Here is a 20,412-nt window from a genome sequence, read left to right as displayed (position 1 = left end):
CATCGTACCGTAACACGCACGCAGAGTGTCTGCAAAAATTTGCAAACAGTCTGCTTTCGTGTATTTATTATTGTATTGAAAAAAATCAAACGATTATATAGTTACGTAAGTAATGCCACTGGCCAATATGACGAAATAATTTGATATGAATAAAAAATAAACAAATGTGGCTGAATACGAACATGCACGTTTTATGTATTTGTACTCACTTTAACCATGACTATGCTTTCTGCCGATATATTATGTCCACGCTCTTGTAGACCCTATAAACCAACCAGCCACCAACTACCGTAAATAAAAAAACAAAGCATTTCATGCAAAATAAAAACAAAATGGACCTAACAAGAGAGAAAGAAAGAGAGGCATGAGGACACGGAAAAAAATTATTGTATAATAAATAAATAAAAGGAAGAGTGGTTATATGGTCAGTCGGGATGTATATATTATCATTATTATAAACCTCCTAATCGTTTGTCTGAACGCAGTAAAATAATAAAATAAAACACTTTCAAGGCGTTATATTAAATCGTTTTACACTGCAGCTTGACGACGACGACGATAATATAACATACCGAACGCGCGTATAGAAACGTCGTAAATATAAAAATTGACCGTATTGTTGTTTTTTTTACGTGTACGATGCCAAGACGTTTAGTAAAACCAAAACGAATATTATACGACTATTGTGATGAACACGTTTCGGCGTAGGTATGAGATTTTCGAGGAAGTCTTAGTAATAACGCGACGAGACGAATGCGATGACAATAATATTACTTACAAGACGTATACGACATACATATATACAGGCACGGACTGACCGAAAGACAAAAACTCGTACAACGGTTGCATAAAATATAATATGTGTAGGGTGCGGATATGTTATACAGTATTGTATCGTGTACGATTTTGTCCGGAAACAGATACTTATCGTCAACACAAAACACTCGAGAATATTCGGGTATATCGAGCATGTCGTTAAGTCGCATATCGTATATGTACCTAATATCAAACGTCCGGCTCAAACTGCTGTATTGCAAGGAAATCGTGAAGCTTAGATGAAAAAAAATAACTTCCGGCTACCATACAAGACGGGAATACTGAAACTTGAAAGTACTATTAAATTAAATTCGGTTACAAGGATGTAATATAATATACCCGCTCCGAATGTTTTTTGTTTTTATAAAAAGTATAATATAGCTATATAGCATTTATAGTGTTATTTTGTTGTTTTTTTTTTATTTGAAAAATTACATTTTTGCATATATCGTGAGATTTCGTTTCTTTGCTCTCTATATATTAAATAAAAATATGTTATCGTCTCTTTCCAAACCACTAGTTTTCTAAAAAGCTAAAATACCGCAAAAAATAAAAAAATAAAAAAAAGTTTCAAAAAGATATAAATAATAATAACAATAAAAAATGTTCTCACACGCGCGCACAATAAATGATAAATACAATAAGTGCAGATACAACACCTATATTATTATGTCTATACTACTAGCGGCAAAGAAGATGAAAGATATGACAATAGAATAATACTAATAACAATAATAATACAAAAATATATAGAAGTCTATCTACAAAAAACACCAAAAAAAAAAAAAGTATTAACAAATCCTATATCGAAATAGTTCACCTTAACGGCTACGATTTCTGCGTATCCGAGAGTACCTCCTCTCAATGTTGTAACAGATCGTTTACTGCTGGTTCCCTGTAATAATTAGTGGTTTGTTATTCATATGCGTTGTCGTATATTTTATATACAGAGTGATTCAATTAAAAACGATCATTTTCTTTAATTAAATCATTTATTCAAATTCTGATATTTTAAATTCTTAAGTATACTAATATACTTAAAAACCATATTATTATTTAGATACTTAAATTTTTTTTGTACTATTGATATAGAGTGCCCTGTACTCTCTTTTAATGAAATAAACTTCTTTATTTTAAACGAAAAAAAAAACATTTTAAGCAGATTTTTTGTGTTATTTAAATTTTGATACATCAAAATCGAAATTTTAATGAGTATTTTCGCGTTAATTAACTTTATAAGCAAAATATCGTGATTTCTTGATAATTGTTTAAATTAAATCTATAATATTATGAAATATTCAATTTAGTACCTACTTATTATCTTAGTAAATTTTTACAACTTTAAAATATTAATAAATTACTATAATTTTTAAATTATCAACATTCCCATAATATCTTCTTAAACTAAAATGTCATGGATTATTATTCATATTATATAAAATTAAATAATTTAAATATAACTCGTAAAAATGTTGAATATCAATTTATATACTTACATAAAAATTAAAACTAAAAATAATATACTTCAAAATGTACAATAAACAAGTCAAATTTGATTTAAAAAAAAAAACAATTTTATATCGACACAGACATTAGGTAGAATAGTTAGGACACTCCTTAAATGACATCAACGATTTGAAACTTTTTTGTTTAAAAAATCGTAGTATTAAAATGTATATAAATTAATTATAAAAGAAACAAAATGAGTTGGCGTATTTGGTGAATTAATCTGTTTATTTATAATATGTAGATAAAAAGAAAAATGTGGCCACCCGAAGAGTAAAAAAATAAAATAGAAAAAATTCTCATACACGTGCGTATGAATGAAATCAACTAGCGCGGCGCTCTGTGAAACGGGGTGAGAGAATCGAAAGAGAAAAAAAACCGGAAACGCCGGTCGTTTTGTATACATGAGTAGTGTAGGTACTTTGTGTATGCGTATAATATTGCTTTTCGCGGTAAAATCCTCTGAGATCTGCGAATTATATTGACTATACCGCATCGGTCCAGTACCCTATCTCGCTTTTATCAAGTATACCAAAAAACTTATATATGAAAAGCGAATGCGTAGGCGCACCGTAAATAATATGAGAACGTTGACCTTTTTATTTGTTTATGTGTGTAAATACGTATTACAATGTGTGCGAGGACTGCTGCGGGTCAGAGATACGCGATTATAAAAGTGAAAAAAATTTAAAAACACCAAGTGAATGAGGTGAGGATTGAGGAAAACAGTGATAGGTAATAACATTATACAGTCGAAACGTGGGGAAAAGTAATGTTGTGTTTCTCGTTTTACCTTAACCGCGGCATATATGTCAAAATTCGGAGCGCTGGAATCGCCTTTCTGTCCTTTGTCACCCGGATGACCCTGTAAACACACGAAACATTAAATATTTGATGTTAAACGGTTTGCGGTAAAATAAAACACGAATACACATACATACAACATAAGTGCACGTAATTACGATACCCTTTAAAACCGTTTTGCCACAAACCACAACCGCGGTATGATGAATAATTACCACGCATATAAATATTATTATACTATGATAATATAGCGTTGTAATATTATATATAATAATGTAATAAATACGGGCGTGGAACGGTCGAAAAATTATGGTCATAGAGGGTGGCGATAGAAGTTATTTTGTAAAGGGGTAAATCGTAAACAACAAAAAAATGCACATCATGTATGTATAATATATATATACATATGATATCATACAAATTGCGTGTACGATATTATAAAATATGCATGTAAACATATTATAATACATAGATATAGGTACCCTCGAGCCGCGGTGGCATACTTTTACAACCATTTAACGGTCGTATAAACCTACTCGACAGCTTTATCTCAGTGATTTGATCGAACGATATGTTTGGCGTAAACTACATAATATACGTTGTGTATATCTATACAGCACTATTATAGTGCTTAATGCTGTGTATAATGGCAGTCAGTAGCAAGGGGGGAGGGGCTTGAATATGTGTTATTATAATAATAAGCGTTTTATTTGTAGATAATAGACAGTTATTATGCAACCACTGCAATTCTGAGGATTTGGTTAGGTTAGGTTGATTATTTTGGAATCTCTTATGCCGTCTACATGTGTAAAAATAGAATAGGGATTAATGCCCAGTTTAAAATTAACGATCCCCCCCCTCCCCTATATAAAAGTCTAAATTTAATGTGTTTATATTTATACTTAATAAAATATGTCTACGATTTGATTCAAAGACTAGGTAACATTGATTATTGTATTATGTATAAATATACGAAAATTGAACGATTAATCCGAACTCTTTACTACATTGCCGTTTTATGTGACCGTAAGTATATCTAATACGTAGATAACAAAGGTATAGTTGCATCATTAAATTTGAACAATATTCAACTTTACATAACACATTTAAGTATAAACCTGACTTTAAATAATATATTAAAAGTGTTATAAGTATGGGTAAGCAGAAATTCAGTGAAATTGTGATAGACTGAACGACGAGTAAAAATCACATATCTACTTAATAGCGAAATTCTAAAGTAAAAATGTATAATGTACAATTGCGATTTAAGTTTAATACGACTACGTATAGTCTTAATAATTTTAATTATTGTGCCACTCCTCGGTCAGTGACTAACTCGTAATAATATATTAAGATAAATGTAATCAATGTTTACGCTTTTTATTCAACAATTTTATGAATATATTAATATTTTTTGTAAATAGGCTACTAAATCTTAACAGCAAAGATATACATAAATTATTGTATTTTAAATTTAAGTACACGACGATGACACACGCCATAGTGAATGGTAATTATTAAAAGATTTAAGCGACAGTAAAAATATACGTTTTATTCACGTAGAATACAAATCCATAATATATTATAATTTATAAGATAAAACGTTTAATAATAGACAATAATATTATGTAGCTGTCCTGTTTTACCGTCCATATTATAATAATTATTATTATTGTTATTTTGTGTAGGTACCTACATATCATTAAAATTCTCCAGTGACAAAAATCAAAAAAAAAAAAAAAAAAACGGGTTTTTAATTTCTTAAAAAGGAAAAAATAAGTATGCGACCCACACAGAAAAGAGCCACCAGTAATGATAAAATATCTTGTACTCGTAGTGATTGAAACAAATGAATGAACGTCTAAATCGATTTGTATACAATATTGTTATTATTATTTTTATTATTACTGTTGGTAATAATTAATTATAAAAATCGTAAATAATATCAGAAATGTATAAATCATTATTAATTATAAAGGGCATTTATAATATATACGTAATATGATATAATAAATATTAAAATAAATTGATAGTATTCTCAGACTTTTCACACGTGAGCACTTGACAATTTATTACTTCAATTATAATTAAAATAAAACGTTTATAAATCAAATAAACATTTCGACGTTTAACGCGACGTAGGCGATTATATTTTACTTCTTAATAAGCTCATTCATGCAGTTAAATAGATTGAATGGAATAGGTTCAGCACTAATAAATGTATGGAATCAAAACTCAAGTTAAAAGTGTTGAATTTTTTTTTTATGAACCAGTACACTAATATAATATTTATTTATATATATAGATTCGGTAAACCCACGCTTGAAATCACTTAATAATATTTTAAAATCAATTATTTCGTTACATATATAAGACGTGGTTAAAAAATTGGGTTAGGCGGACTTCCATGGTTAATTTTGCCGATATTAAAATAAAATGAACCCATTTTTTAAACATTTCTATTAACGTAATAACTTTAACCTGGAAACTAATTTATTATTAAATTTATATGACCTAACATACCTATTGTATTTGTACATTTGTTTAAGATGATATTACTCATATAATGTTGTTTTCATCTAACAAAATGTGCAGCATAAAAAATTTACGTTTATGTGTACGCTTAGATTTAATATAAGAGTGGACTGACCTATTTTCAAAGTTAAATGTAAGAATATTATTCATGCTTAAGTTTTGGTTTTTTCGATATTTTAATTTTTAAGCAAATATGTGAGTAGGTATTAAAATATTATAAAATAAAAATATTTATATCTAATTTAAAAATTAAAATATAGAAAAAAAACCTAAGCTTAAGCACAGATGTTTTTACCATTATCTTTGATAATAGGTCAGTTCATTCTATTATTAGAACTAAACAACAAATGATTGATTCTGATAAATGTAAATTTGGTAAACATATGTTTGTAAGACAAAAATACTGCATAGTGCATATATGTGTAGCTTCCTCTTTAAGTCTTCTATTAATAAATCAGTAATTAAATTAAAAATGTAAAGATGACTAATAAAAATTCTTAAGTGCATATTTAATAAAAGTTTGTTAAAAAATTATATTATTATTTGTTTAAAAAGTTGATACTAAAATTCAACCAAAAACTGTTAGCTTAATTACTAAATTTCAATTCAATTTTATTAGTTGATATTTCTGGAAGTAGTACGGTTTACATATTACAATTGTAATTTATGACATTATTAAAATTGTTACCTTTAGTATGAATAAATTATTATATTTTTGACGTAATGTACACAAAAAAAAATTTTAATTTATGTTATATTTAGTCCAAATTAAAATCTTTTTATAACATCGATATATTATAAACCACACGACAAAAAAATATTTGAATCAATTTATTATACACACATCGCCGAATAAAAATTGTACTCGAAAAAAAAGTCGGTAGGTATAGATAAAATACGCTCTGTTGCATTATTAAGATTTGCTTAATAATATTTATATGTACCGAACAAACTATTAAATATAATATGCGCCAGATGTTCTATACGTAAATGTTTCGCATTTTTTCACCTCTTTTCGACTTACAAATCCCACCATAAACAATTAATCGTAGAATTCAAGTAAATCGATCGACAAAATCTTTTCAGAGATTCCAGCCGATAACTCGCCATATATTATAATATAACGCATATGAATTGTGAAAAGTTAAAATTATTTAGCCTCGCGTCGTTTATACGTAAGATTAAAAAATAGTTGTCGTTTCGCGTATAACTCGTATAAATACAGATATGGTCTCGAAAATAAATCATTGAAAAGTCAAGTAGGCGGGCGACAGAATAAGCATAAATATAATAACGGCTGTGAATTGTGGCAATAATATATACGTTTGGACATCGAAAAAAACAGTCACCATTTGAAATAAAATATAATTGATATCGTTAGGTATTTTGGAATATTTTATAATATTACACATATACGCCACGTTCGATTTACCCCAATTATAGGAAAACGACAAGACGTTTATCTTCGTCCGAAAACCATTTACACGCACATGACAAAATTTAGACACTCTCGTGATCACTGCATACACGTAGTACAAATGATATTAATTCCTACGTATAATATCAGATCATACTCTACTAAAATCAAGTATGGTTATTGAGGGCTATTTACCAACATCCCAGATCTACTCTAAGCCTATTATCGTGGACCTAATGGTGTTATATTGGTGTTTATAAAGTATTAAAGTTTAATAACTCGGAAACTATTCATCATTTAAATTTATACCGATGTTTCCAATCTTTTCTTCCTCAACACTTTTTTTAAATTTTAAAAATCTCACACTGTCTCGCTCTCAATAAATATAAAAAAAAATATAGTTGCATTTTTATAATCAGCAATTTAATTTAAGTAAAAAACAAAACTTAACGAATCATATTTATTTTTATATACTAAATCCTTTTTGTGTGTATACATTTTATACATACTTACATAGTTTTATATATATTATTTATGGTACATAATCTTAAATTATTTTTGATTATACGCAGTTACCTATACATTTCATTGAAATAAATTATGAACAATAAAAATAAAAGTCACAGTAGAATCACCCCTTAGTGCCCTTTTAAGTAAAAAGCCTCCATTAAAATTAAAAGCCCATTAGGGTGTGATACCACTCACGTCGGGAATCACTGATCTACCAAATCAAAATTTTTAAAAAGTTCATAAGGTCACTGGCGCAGAAAATTTGGAATATTGACAATTTACTATGTATGGAATATTTATATGTAATATGAAAAATATGTAGCGTGTATAAACTATAAATTAATAAAAGTTAATTTGAGAAAGCTACATTTTAATTAATTAAAAAATCATTAAATTATCACTTCTAAACTATTCCAAATCATCCTTAAACTTACAATTTTTTAATGGAAACTGCTAAAAAAGAAAGATTTTCCCAATTTTACAAGAAAAATACTTAATATACATCACATAGAAATCATTATACAAAAATTTTTTGAAAAATATTTTTTTAAATAATTTTGATTAAAAAATGAAATAAAATTGTTCCTTTTATAATCAAGAAAATAAACTAATAAATTTTAACATACCCGTACATTCAAAACAGTAATCGAACATCGGATTACATAAACTAAACTTCCACTTATCGATCTAAAACTACAGTAAATATAGAGTGCTCATACAGCCTTAACAACGTTATGATAAAAAGGGATGTTATTGTTTGAAAAAAAAATATATATATATAGTATATATTGTACAGGTACTTGGAAATTATGATGGCAAGCTACATATTTGTGTAACGAGTGTTCACTTTGTTCGTCCTTGCCATGTTAAGTACTGGCCTATCGCCCAGTACATAAAATAAATAGATACACTTTATTATATTACTCTATAACCCCACATACAGTGTCTTAACTTAAAGATCAAATAAATTTGATTTTCGAATACTTATAATAGTTGATTGGAATAAATATCTCTTATTTTGTAGAAATTACTGAAAAATAAGATAAAATATACGTATTATGCATGGTATTGTATGTACATATATGTAAGTAGGTACTATGAACTGTAGCAATGTAATGTAGTTATCATTTCCCGAGATGAACACAGACTACTAATAAGGTGCATTATACCCAATATGCATAATATATTAATACAGGATGAATCTTATTTTATCGTGAATCTGAAGGAAATGTAAGAAATCTTTATGTTTTTAAAACTATAATCTTTTTGTGTTTTAATCATACAAAAGTTTAAAATATAGTATAGTTAGAAAAATGTATACAATACAAAAATACTAAATGCCTTAAATTTTCCAAAATATCCTAAGAAGTTCTGAATAGTCTGAAAGTTCGTGGTAAAATAATCATCCAGTATAATACTAGAGGCGACATTCGACGCATAGTTAAAGAAAATAATGATACATCCTGGTAATAATAGTAATACATAATAATGTATTCGCAACACGAACGGAAGCATTAGTTTTCTAAAGCAAGGCGGACATACAATGATACATCTCCGTGGTAAATACTATAATACGTATATATTACACACGTAACCTACCTATAATATAGGTCCTATTATTATTGTGGGTTGTAAGCTGCAGTTTGTTTACGAGTGTGTTTGTTATGGTTTCGTGGTGGGTATACCATTATGTATTTATGTATAATAATATAATATAGTATTTTGTTCTACAACAGTTGACCGTTGTTTTCATTTCACACGATAAAATTTAATTTTTAATTCAATACATCATAATATTATATTATTATATGGCAGTTAACTTAAGTTTGGGTTTTTTCAAAATAATAATGAAATAATTAATACCATCACAGTTATTGTAATACATAGTTACACATTTATACACATCATATTTCCGTAAGAACATAATATTATATAATTGGTTGGCCGAACAAACACCGTATTATAATTTTTCCCATAATAATTTTCTTGTCTATAAACTAACAATAATTTAATAAAACAAAGTGGAAACAAATCGCCGTTATTTATAATTCTAAATCATATATACAGCACACAAAGCAACTCATATGTGAGTATAAGAGCTTGTAATTAATTTAAAATAACTGTCCGGAAATTAAATCAACTAATTAACAACAGGATAAATATTATTATATAATAATAAGTAATAACATAATATTTAAAATAAAAACTTTGTACATTTTAATGCTTTGGTCTGGTGACGATTAATACCGCATAGTTCTACAGTTTATAAATAAAGAACAGACTTATAAACTTTGAGTCCGACCAACTCAACTACTAATGTCGTAGAAGATAATGAGAAAACTTTTAAATTTTCGCATTGCTAAAATTCATTGTATTATTACTATTTATTATTATTATTATTATTATTATTATTATTATTATCTTTATGTTAAAGTTTATGTGTGAATTTGTAAAATTTATTTGTTTAACGAAAATACAAAAATTTTAATATTCCTCAATGTATCGTTTAATAATTAAAATAAGGTTATATATTTCTTGCCATATATAGTGTACATCACTAATAATGCACCATACTATAATGGTATAGTATCTCACACGTTTATAATAAATAAATTATTATTATATTATGTAGGTATAGAATAATTCAACTCAATTTTAATATTCGTCAATATGTGTAATGTGTATACATACATGAACATAATTAAGTGTGTACAGGTTTCGACTGTTCATTATATAATGGCGGTAGTCGTCGGTGGCAATATATGTACATGGTATATGGTATGTGGTGAACTATTTATTTTTTATCTATAACACTCGAATTAAGGTCTAACAGATGACTTCATCAAACGCATGTTTAAGGTTGACTATAGTCTATAACGCAGTGTTAATGTTGTATTCGATAAAGACACCGCTTACAATAATATACTAGTTCCCAGTACACTATACATATTACTGAAGAACTTAAACATAAAATATATCATATGAATTCTCAGCTAATGATCACTAAAATCTAATGTACCTATAATATAATATAACGTGCATGAAATCAACGGTTGTAACCCGCAACGACTCGCTGCAACTCTTACAATGAATACTTCTGGTTTAGATGGCTCGGTCCGTATAGATAGGCATGTATTATAGTGTTGCAACATAATATAATAGTGCATATCTACTAATATAGTCGTCAATTAGTCGTATTTCTTTATTTGACGACGACATCCTCAGGTACGTTTTATAAATTTAATTTATTATTTTTTTTTTTTTACATCGAGCAAAAACAAAATATTATTATATAATAAATATGAATATAATATTGTGTAGGCGGACGACAATAACTCTTATTATGAATCGTGTTACGGCCGAGTAAAATGCGAGCCATTGTCGATATAATATATATTTCCTATATTATTATCATGCTATCGCACACAAGAAGGCCGGAAACGCGACAATTATATTATAGCGGCAAACATCCCGGAGTATAATAAAAACATCGAGGTGTGCATATGTCGTCCTCGCCTAAACTTTTTTATTATTACTATGATTATTTTTTTTTCAAACGATATTCATATAAAACCTACGTAGGATCAGTAAAATAGGCGAAGCGGTTTCAAGCGCGGTAAAAACGACTGACGCGGTTTATCATGAAACCTACACGGTTGGCTTACATGCCCACAAATCAGTACAGTTTAAAACTAATGAACACTAATTTCCATTTAAAACGATTTCTTTTATTTACCTTTGAAAATTGATATACTAACGGTTGAAATGTATATATCGTAACTGAATAGTCTGAATACATATTATACAATTATATTACATACATCTATATAATATTGTCGGTGCGAGCAACAACTTTTCATTATTGCATTGACGTAATGATATCGGAAAACAGTGTTTCTAGTACAAATTTCACCATTAAATTAAATATATCCAAAGAAGTATCCAAAAAACAAAGTTTTTGTAATTTAATTTTTTTATTTTCTGCGAGCGTTATATTTTGTAAGCGTCTTAAAGGAAACAGTTATTTTCATCCATATCATATATGTATAAAGATCGATAATAATAATAATAATATAACCCAATAACCATAAATTCAAATGCAAATATTTTAAATTATACTGATTTACCAGATGTGAATTTCGTGTAGAAAAATGACTGAATAAATATTATATCATAGTTATATAATTTTATGACATTAACATAGGTAATAAAAATATAATCTATGACGTCACATTAAAAATCAATAGTTATCAACAGTTAGAAACTAATAATAATACGTGAAAAGTCAGTGCACCCGTGAAAATTTTAGACAATACTATGGAATATTTATTCATTAATTAGAGTCCTTAAAAAAAAATCCATAGTTTGGAGTGAGAAAAAATTTTTATAAATTTGCATTTATTGCATTAATGAGTATACTTACATACTCTGTAAATGCATGTGTAAGGTGTACCTGCCAACATATATGCATTATTATAATATAGCTATGGCGTTGTACCCACCCGAGGGTTATTGGCGATAATAAATTATGTATCGAGTGAAATCAATTCTGTATAATATAAGCGTGTTTCACCGCAGTAGTTGTACGGAATCTTAAAAACTTTGGATCGAAAAGAATCGTATATATACCTATACTACCTCGAAGGGGTGGCGTGTAGTACGACGAGAGGAAGTATGGCTGTTTTGTATGCGCTGTACAAACTTTTCCTTAAGGAAAAAAACTAGTAAAACATTTTTATGCGAACGCGTTTACACGCACGTGCTATAAAGCGTTTGAATACACACATATACGATATATATATATTATATATATATAATATTCTAACGAATCATGTATATGAAATCGACTTATCTGCGATACGAAAAACACGCGTTACGTACGGTGCCAAAAAGATCATAAATTCGTTCTCGCTTTCGATATCTACACTCGTCGATCGGCCACACCTGTTACATATATATTATATATATATATATATATTTGTGTGTGTATCATTATATCATTGTATATATATTATATATAGATGCTGTAATATACGCTTGACAACATATAAACGAGGGTGCGAATACGGTTTAGTTTAAAAACGAATCGGTCTGGTTTAAATGGTTATCGTTTGGTGTTGTACGCCAGATGTAAGGGCTGCCGCTACCTTCATGAAATAGCCGGTATACATTAACACAGTCAACGGAGGTTTTTTTACTTGTATAGTATGTATACACTATACACAGAGTAGACAAAAAAAAACCCTCGTTAACAGCTTTCATTTTCACGTCACCATTATATATACCCGACCGCAAATTAGTCGGAAACATACGGTATATATTATACGATTTATCTAGACATTGAATAAGACGAGGAGTTTGTAATAATAGTGTGGTGGTGGTGCTATTCATAGTCTGCTGTTTAAGTGTATCTTTAAATATAAGAATAAGCTTAACAATATACTTGATGCTGTGCGAAACTTGAACATTTAACCGAGTAGTATATTTAGTATATTAAATAATATTCAGATCGATTTATATTCGTTAAAAACTACAAACACTCGGAAGGGATAAAACATATAATTTGTTCGACTATTAAAAATAATAATAATAACAATAAAATAACGACTTTACGTTACGGAGAATTAAAATAATATGACGCTCGGAAACGCAAGCACGGAAGCCACGACACAGCATCGATTCGATGACTATATAGTTTCCATTATAATATTAAACAGTAAAATATCGTACATAAATATTAGATGCACGTTTAATACTTGTTGCACACAATTGACGTGTTTTTTTTCATAATAATGATAGTTCAAAGATGTCTTGGATTTATAGAGTAAAAATTACCACCGCGCCTACAGGACTGAGAAGCGCCAAAAAACACATCATACTCATATCATATTATAATACAGATTATAGAATAATTGGCCTGTATTGCGGTATTTTGTAATAGTAAATCATAATAATACTACCATACTATAAAAACATAACTTGAAAAAATATAACGAGTAATTATGTTATCGATTTATGAAAATTACATGGACATTTTCAGCGTAAAAAAAACATTTAGGTCATTTGCTCAAACAAATATTGTGGAAAAATATATTAAAGCTGTAACGATGACGAACCAAATATCATTTTATATTTACAATGATTTTCAATGCGTTAAAAATTTAAATAAAACCATAAATCGGGTTAACATATACTAATATAGTAGATAATAATATTAATGAGTTGTAAACGTATGTCGTCATTGAGTCTATTTATAACATTAAGAGCCATTAGACCATACATAACATGCAATATTACATAATTATTAACCTAGCTGCAGTTAAAGACTCGTCACGATAATATTTACATCTCCCGGGACTTGCAGTTAAAACGGCAAAGGGTAAAATGGGTTGTTCTACATTATGTATGTATGATATCGTTATTATTATAAATATAATAAATTGCTTTATGATAAATTACTTACAACGTCGCCTTTTGGTCCGTCCAATCCAATGGGTCCCTATAAAAACGAGTAACAAAAAAATAAAAACCATCAGTTAATAAAAGGGTTGCATATGATTTATAAAACATTTAAATTTTTTTCTCAAAATTATAATGATAATATGATAACATTTAAAAATATGGCGAAGTATAAAACTCGTTGTATGGTAAAATTTATCAAAACAATTAAAATGTATTATCATAATAATAATATTATGGCATTTTTATAATAATATATATACGTGTACGATAATATTATGCATGCATGTATACAACTCGCGGTGCAGTTCATACGGTAGGTATACACAATGCAACGGCGCAATCGTATATGCAATAGTCATAATATAATATACACCATATAATATACGATATACGCCTTTGTTAAAATAATGTTACACGTCTTATAGTTTATACACGTCGAGCACATGACAAACATTAAAGGCCCAAGAGTTGGATTCGCATGCGATTAATCGGGCGTTAAGCTCATGCACGAGTTAGCAAGTGTGTGTATGTGTGTGTGTGCTTGTGTATGTGTGTGCTGTGTTATCATTATATAATGATCGAAATATATTATAAGGTTTTGACCACGCATTTATATATATATATATATATATATAACACGTTTACATACAACTGCAACGACCAATGGTCTACATTATACGCGTGGGGAGGTGCGTATTTCTTGTTATATATTTATATTATATAGAACGGGAATGTACGTTGTGTATGAAAACTTTGTGTTATCTAACTTTTGCGTGCAAGAAACTCACGCACGATCCGTTGTACAATATTATAGTTTGACGATCATGAGATATACAGCGCGATTTTTTTATCAAAAATCAAGCAAAATCTTAGAAAATTGAAAGAATTTGTAAAAGGAAAAAAATCTTTTTTAATTTCAAAAACTACAAATATTGCTTTGGTACACCAAAAACCAAAAAATAGTTTGTCCTTAGAAGATTTAAAAATCCTTAGCATTTTCTATGGTGATACTTTGTTCACGACATAAAAATTACCCTGTACAATATATATTTTATTTTTATACGTGCGTATTTCATTCACGAGTATCTACATTATTTGTTGTATAGGTATATAAGTACTGAGCTGATGCACTGCACGTATGCTGCAATGATGTATATTTATGTATATGTATATGTATATGCTGATGTTACGCCCATGCACGACGCGCGTGCCAGTTGAATAAAATATATTTACGGTCGAAAAAAAAAAACAAAATAATAATTATAATTATAAAAAAAATAAAATAGAATAAAAACACCGAATCGACTACCACTGTTGCACCCGTTACCATGTGGTCACCTACGTTAATAATAATTTAAAATGTGGCTCGTCGTAAATACGCCGCGAGACGTCTCGTTTATATTATAATATACATTAAATGATATTACTGTTATTGCCTGCATTATGTTATTTACTATCTGTAGCCTGCATGCACTACTGTGTGCAGAACGAAAACCCGCATTATACACACATAGTATAGTGTGTATATAATATTTTAATGTCGATGCAGCTGTGGTGAATAGTGCGAAAAATATACGTCGTTGTGTTTTGCTCAGAAAAGATTGCTTAGATCCTCTGGTCATATTATATTCTTCGCGTCCCCCGCAGTCAAATCCTACAGCATATTGATACCCTCTCGGTGAAATGCCGCGTATACGCGATAATCATGCCCTCGTCCTTGTCTACCCTTAAACGATCAATTCCGTGACCATACAATAGAATGAGCAGCTATCCGACAGACTATATGTAGTGTAAAGACGGTTCACAACCACCCTTATTGGAAGCCATGTATGAAAAACGGTTGAATGAAAAAAACGAACGAGATAGATTCTTATATTAATGGCTAGTGCAATGGTGTATCCCGGAATATAAATTTAGGGGAAGAGGAGCATGAACGTATAAACACCAAATTTACATATAAACTTTGGAAGCTAAAATAGGAAAACCTTACGAAATCCTATTTCTCTGTTCTTAAAAAAAAACATCTTCCAATATTTTCAATTAATTTGTGATATGGTTTATTTCAAACCGACCATAATTTATCACCTCTTTAAAACTGGAGCCCCTTTTTTACTCTTTCCAAATATGGCAGTGTCTCATGTAACTGACATCATCTATTTATCAATCGTCATGCGCTTTCCTCCATTAAACCCAATAAAAAAAAAAAAATTCCCTCTATCGGTTACCACTTTCCTTATATTGATGCTCTTCTGAATAACATTGTCACTCTAATTTAAAGTCATTCAACATATTTTAATCTTTTATAAAGATTTTAAAATTAAAAATTTATCTTATAGTCTTTACATTTAATTTGTTTTTTCTTTATGATGATCAAAGTAAAATAACTAGTGTTAATGTTTTTACAAAAAAAAAAAAAACTTCAAACAAGACAACCAAGTGTATTTTTTATTTTTTGAATCGTAGAAATTAGTAGTTTGAAAATAATACTATATAATGATAATAATTATCATTTTTACCGCTGCATTCTTACTATGATATTATTACCATCAAACATGGCTGAATAGGTTGAATAGTAAAGTTTAAGAAAAAAGATGTAGGTACATGAAGGAATGTAACGATACAAGTCTTGTATAAATCCGTTTAGCTCCCGTTTTTTTTGTAGTTATTTTGTATTATCCCCGCGTGTAATTGGATTTTCGATAAACTGTTCGGGTCAAGAGGATTTTACACTTATCTATACTATCTATTCATAATATTATTATACGAATCGTTCTGGACATGTTTCGCTCGACTCAACTAACGATACATAACTATTATATTATATAATATGTGAACACAAATACGCCCGAACACAAATATTGTAACTATGGATCTATGGAGTACAATTTTATAGGTTCGAAAAACTACGCGTAAAAAATTAATGTTATTATATTATAATACACGAATGTTTATATTAAAGCTCGCACGGCTTTTTTGGAAATAAAAATAATCGAAGGCAGAGCTTGCGCAACAATCATTTCAAGGTTGATTTTTAGATGATATTTACAAAAAACAAATAAGGAACACAAAGTCCATATGAGAGATGAAAAAGAAATTAAACTCAATTACGCACCATTATCGTGACGTTTTAAACTAGCGAGTTTAATCGAAAGCAATATTTATATAGCACGATTGAGCGCAGTCAATATTTAAATAACACAGAAATAATTATTAAAGTCCACAACAAAATTAATTAGTAAAATGTGTATATATTTGAACAGTGTTTCGATTACGGTTACACTTTATAGATTTCTATTTTTTTTTCCTCCGGGCTGTTCAAAGCAGTAAACATATTAGATTATTACTTACAAAATGAATGAACATTTAATCGAAACCGGAAAGTCTTCTTTTCGAAATATTTTGTAGTGTATTATTTTCTACCGCTGTCGCGGTCATAGTTAGAGATTGGAAACATATTTCTGTAATTTTCCTCGTGACCACTACATACCTCGTCGGCGAGAAACCACATACTTTATAATTAAAAAATTAAAATTTACAATAAAAAATTAAAAACATTTGAAACTTTTTAAAAATGTTTTAATAATAACGTTATATTGTACGCAGACAGTAAGTTTTAAATATAAAACGGATAGCGACTATTGTAAAGTAGACAATATAGTATTATATACGTATAGGCCAGTGTTATATTTTAGTACGTAGGTGATGATACTTCCCTGACTCTTAGCAGTTGGGTCTTGGGTTAGTTTTATAACTGATATCTATATATATTAATTAAAAAATAAAAATATATATGAATACATAATACGCTATAATATATATTATGTATTACAACATAAAATAAAAATGTATGTTACTTGTAACTGATAAAAAATTTCAAAGTGATGATTAATGTTCAAGGCGTCGAGGGAAAAAAGTTTTAATAGTGCCCTCCTACCATACACGCCATTGGTATAGTATGTGTAGTATAAATATCGTAAAGAATATAATATTAAATTACGAACTAAAAATAATCCTTAGCTCGCGATCCGAGTTTTGAATTTAGTGTATAAAATAGTAATAATATTATATTATACAATTACAGTCACGCACTTAAAAGAAAGTAAAAAATTTAGAAAAAATAGGTTTGTGCAGGGAACATTTTACATATTTTATGACCGGATCACGTATGGGTTAGGTCACCCACGTCACAATTGATATGCCGAGTTTTTCGCAATTTAGTATCACTCCACAGTTCTCATCAATTCTTAGATTAATACGATACAGAATTTGTGAAATTAATTGTCTCATCGAGATCTTAAATTCAATGATAACACAACGTACCTTTACAAATTGTTAATTAAAATTAGTTTCACCTAAACAATATAAAAACATTTAAATTATATTATACTAATTCAAATGGAACCAATTTTTTTTTTTAAGGCTTTTTTTTACATAAGTGATAAAAAATTTATTGCTCAATCAAAATTATCCTTTAATATGGTAAAAATTTAGTTTTATTTTAGGCTCTCGGATCTCTTTCCCAGATATATGTAGGTGAAAATTTTTTTTATAAGCAAAATGTTGTATAACTATGCAATAACCAACAATTAAGAATAATGAATCATTTATAATAATTACCTTAAAAAAGTATTTTATATAAAAAAATTTCACTTTTCTAAGATTTAATTAAAATATCCTATATTAAAATCATTTAAAAACTGATGTATGTTAATTAACAATTGTATAAATTATTGATATGGTTGTTAAAATAGTTACCGACACCAATTTAAAATGTAAGTATATTAATTAGATATCATTAATTTGTTAGCAGAGCGAAAACGCGTATTACAATATTAATATTATTAGACATGGCGCAAAATCATTAACAAGATAAACTCTCGTTTGGAGACGGTTTTCTTACCATTGAACCTCTGGCCCCTTTCATTCCTTTTGAGCCCTATAATAGGCAAATCATAAAACATAATAAAAAAAAATAAAAAAAAAAAAATTAAAAAACCGAATAAATATCATTAATTATTATTATAAAATCAATCTGTCAATGATTAAATGTATAAAATACTCCTACGTATATTATTATATCGGCACGGGGTGGATAAATTAAAATTTTAAAAACCTTTTCACGCCCCACCGTTTGTATCAATCGTGATTGTACATGATAAATAATAATAAAATAAGAAAAGCTATGGTGATTTTTTTTTTTTTGTTTATTATTATAATATTATGGTACATAATATAACTAACTCGCATCGGAAAACAGATAATCATACAGGGGTTCTCTTATACACAATACTATGCGATGTTTAAAAATTATTTTTATAGTATTAAATTATTGTAATACATGTAAGTATGTCATAGTAACAATCGGGTGTATCGAGTGCAGGAATCGAAAAAAAAATAAATGGAATATCAACGAAAAAATAGACGTTGCCAAAAAATAATGTCAAAATATGAGAAATAAAATAAAAGCTAAAAACTGTTTACGTGTATGGTTTTGTTGGAGTCGATGCGTGCGTACGTGCTGTGTGAGTGTGTATGTGTGTGTGTGTTTACGTTTTTGTGATTTTTGGGCCAAAAAAAAAGAAAAAAAAAAGAAAAGAAAAAAAAATAGTCATGTTGACAAGCATGATTGTCGTTCGAGCGTGATTATGAATTATGTGTGCCAAAATAAATAATATTAATAAGTGTATAATAATATATGCAATATGCAATATGAATATTATATTATGATAAAATTAAATTAGTAATAATAATAATAACATAAAAAAAATGTTAGGAATAAAATAATTTGATGTAAATAAATACCGGAAAACCATTTTTTCCAGGTGGACCTGCCGGGCCCTGTAAAACATATATTTCGATGTTGCTTTTTACGTAGTAAAATAAATTGTTAACAACAACACCAACGACAACAACGATAATAATAAAAACTATTATATTATTACAACAGTGGAAATTGTTTTTAACAGCATACACCAATTTCGGTATGCAGGAAATTAATATAAATTTTACTTAAATATCATTATTATAAAAACCGCTGATATATCTATTTATATCAATAATTATAAATATATACCTGTCAGTTAAGATTATTATAATTATCTTTCTTTCTCTACCTTCGTTAATAATTTATTAATAATTAATAGCCATTGTGAGTATTTTCTACTAGATCATACCATGTTTTATTCTGAGCTTTGGGTCACGAAAATAAAAGTCTTACAGAAATTATATAAGTAAAAAATAAAAAATGTTATTTATTAGATGTTTTGAACTTAAAGTACATATCTTTACAACTATTATTTGTGCGCATTATTCATCTAAATAAGACATTACAAGTAAATAGCGCGGTTTAACATTCGTCACTA

At 28.3% G+C, this 20,412-nt stretch overlaps 1 protein-coding gene across 9 annotated transcripts in view; it reads right to left on the bottom strand.

Moving 5' to 3' along the window:
- LOC112601831 (collagen alpha chain CG42342) overlaps nt 1-20,412 on the bottom strand; it is a 103,161-nt gene that overhangs the window by 30,532 nt on the left and 52,217 nt on the right. For 4 of the 9 annotated variants that reach the window (XM_025349631.1, XM_025349629.1, XM_025349633.1 and 1 more), the window contains exons 3-7: nt 19,853-19,888; nt 18,951-18,986; nt 14,052-14,087; nt 3,116-3,187; nt 1,637-1,711 (exon numbers count right to left, since the gene is read on the bottom strand). In XM_025349631.1, the coding sequence (XP_025205416.1) occupies nt 1,637-1,711; nt 3,116-3,187; nt 14,052-14,087; nt 18,951-18,986; nt 19,853-19,888 (255 nt within the window). Of the gene's footprint in view, nt 1-209; nt 264-1,636; nt 1,712-3,115; nt 3,188-14,051; nt 14,088-18,950; nt 18,987-19,852; nt 19,889-20,412 lie in introns of all 9 variants that reach the window. The other 5 variants (XM_025349632.1, XM_025349637.1, XM_025349635.1 and 2 more) reach the window with 5 other exon arrangements.

This window comes from Melanaphis sacchari, unplaced genomic scaffold (assembly GCF_002803265.2).
Source record: "Melanaphis sacchari strain LSU unplaced genomic scaffold, SCAv2.0 Contig7_pilon_pilon, whole genome shotgun sequence".
NCBI lineage: Eukaryota > Metazoa > Arthropoda > Insecta > Hemiptera > Aphididae > Melanaphis > Melanaphis sacchari.
This window is presented reverse-complemented; position numbering and strand designations above follow the sequence as displayed.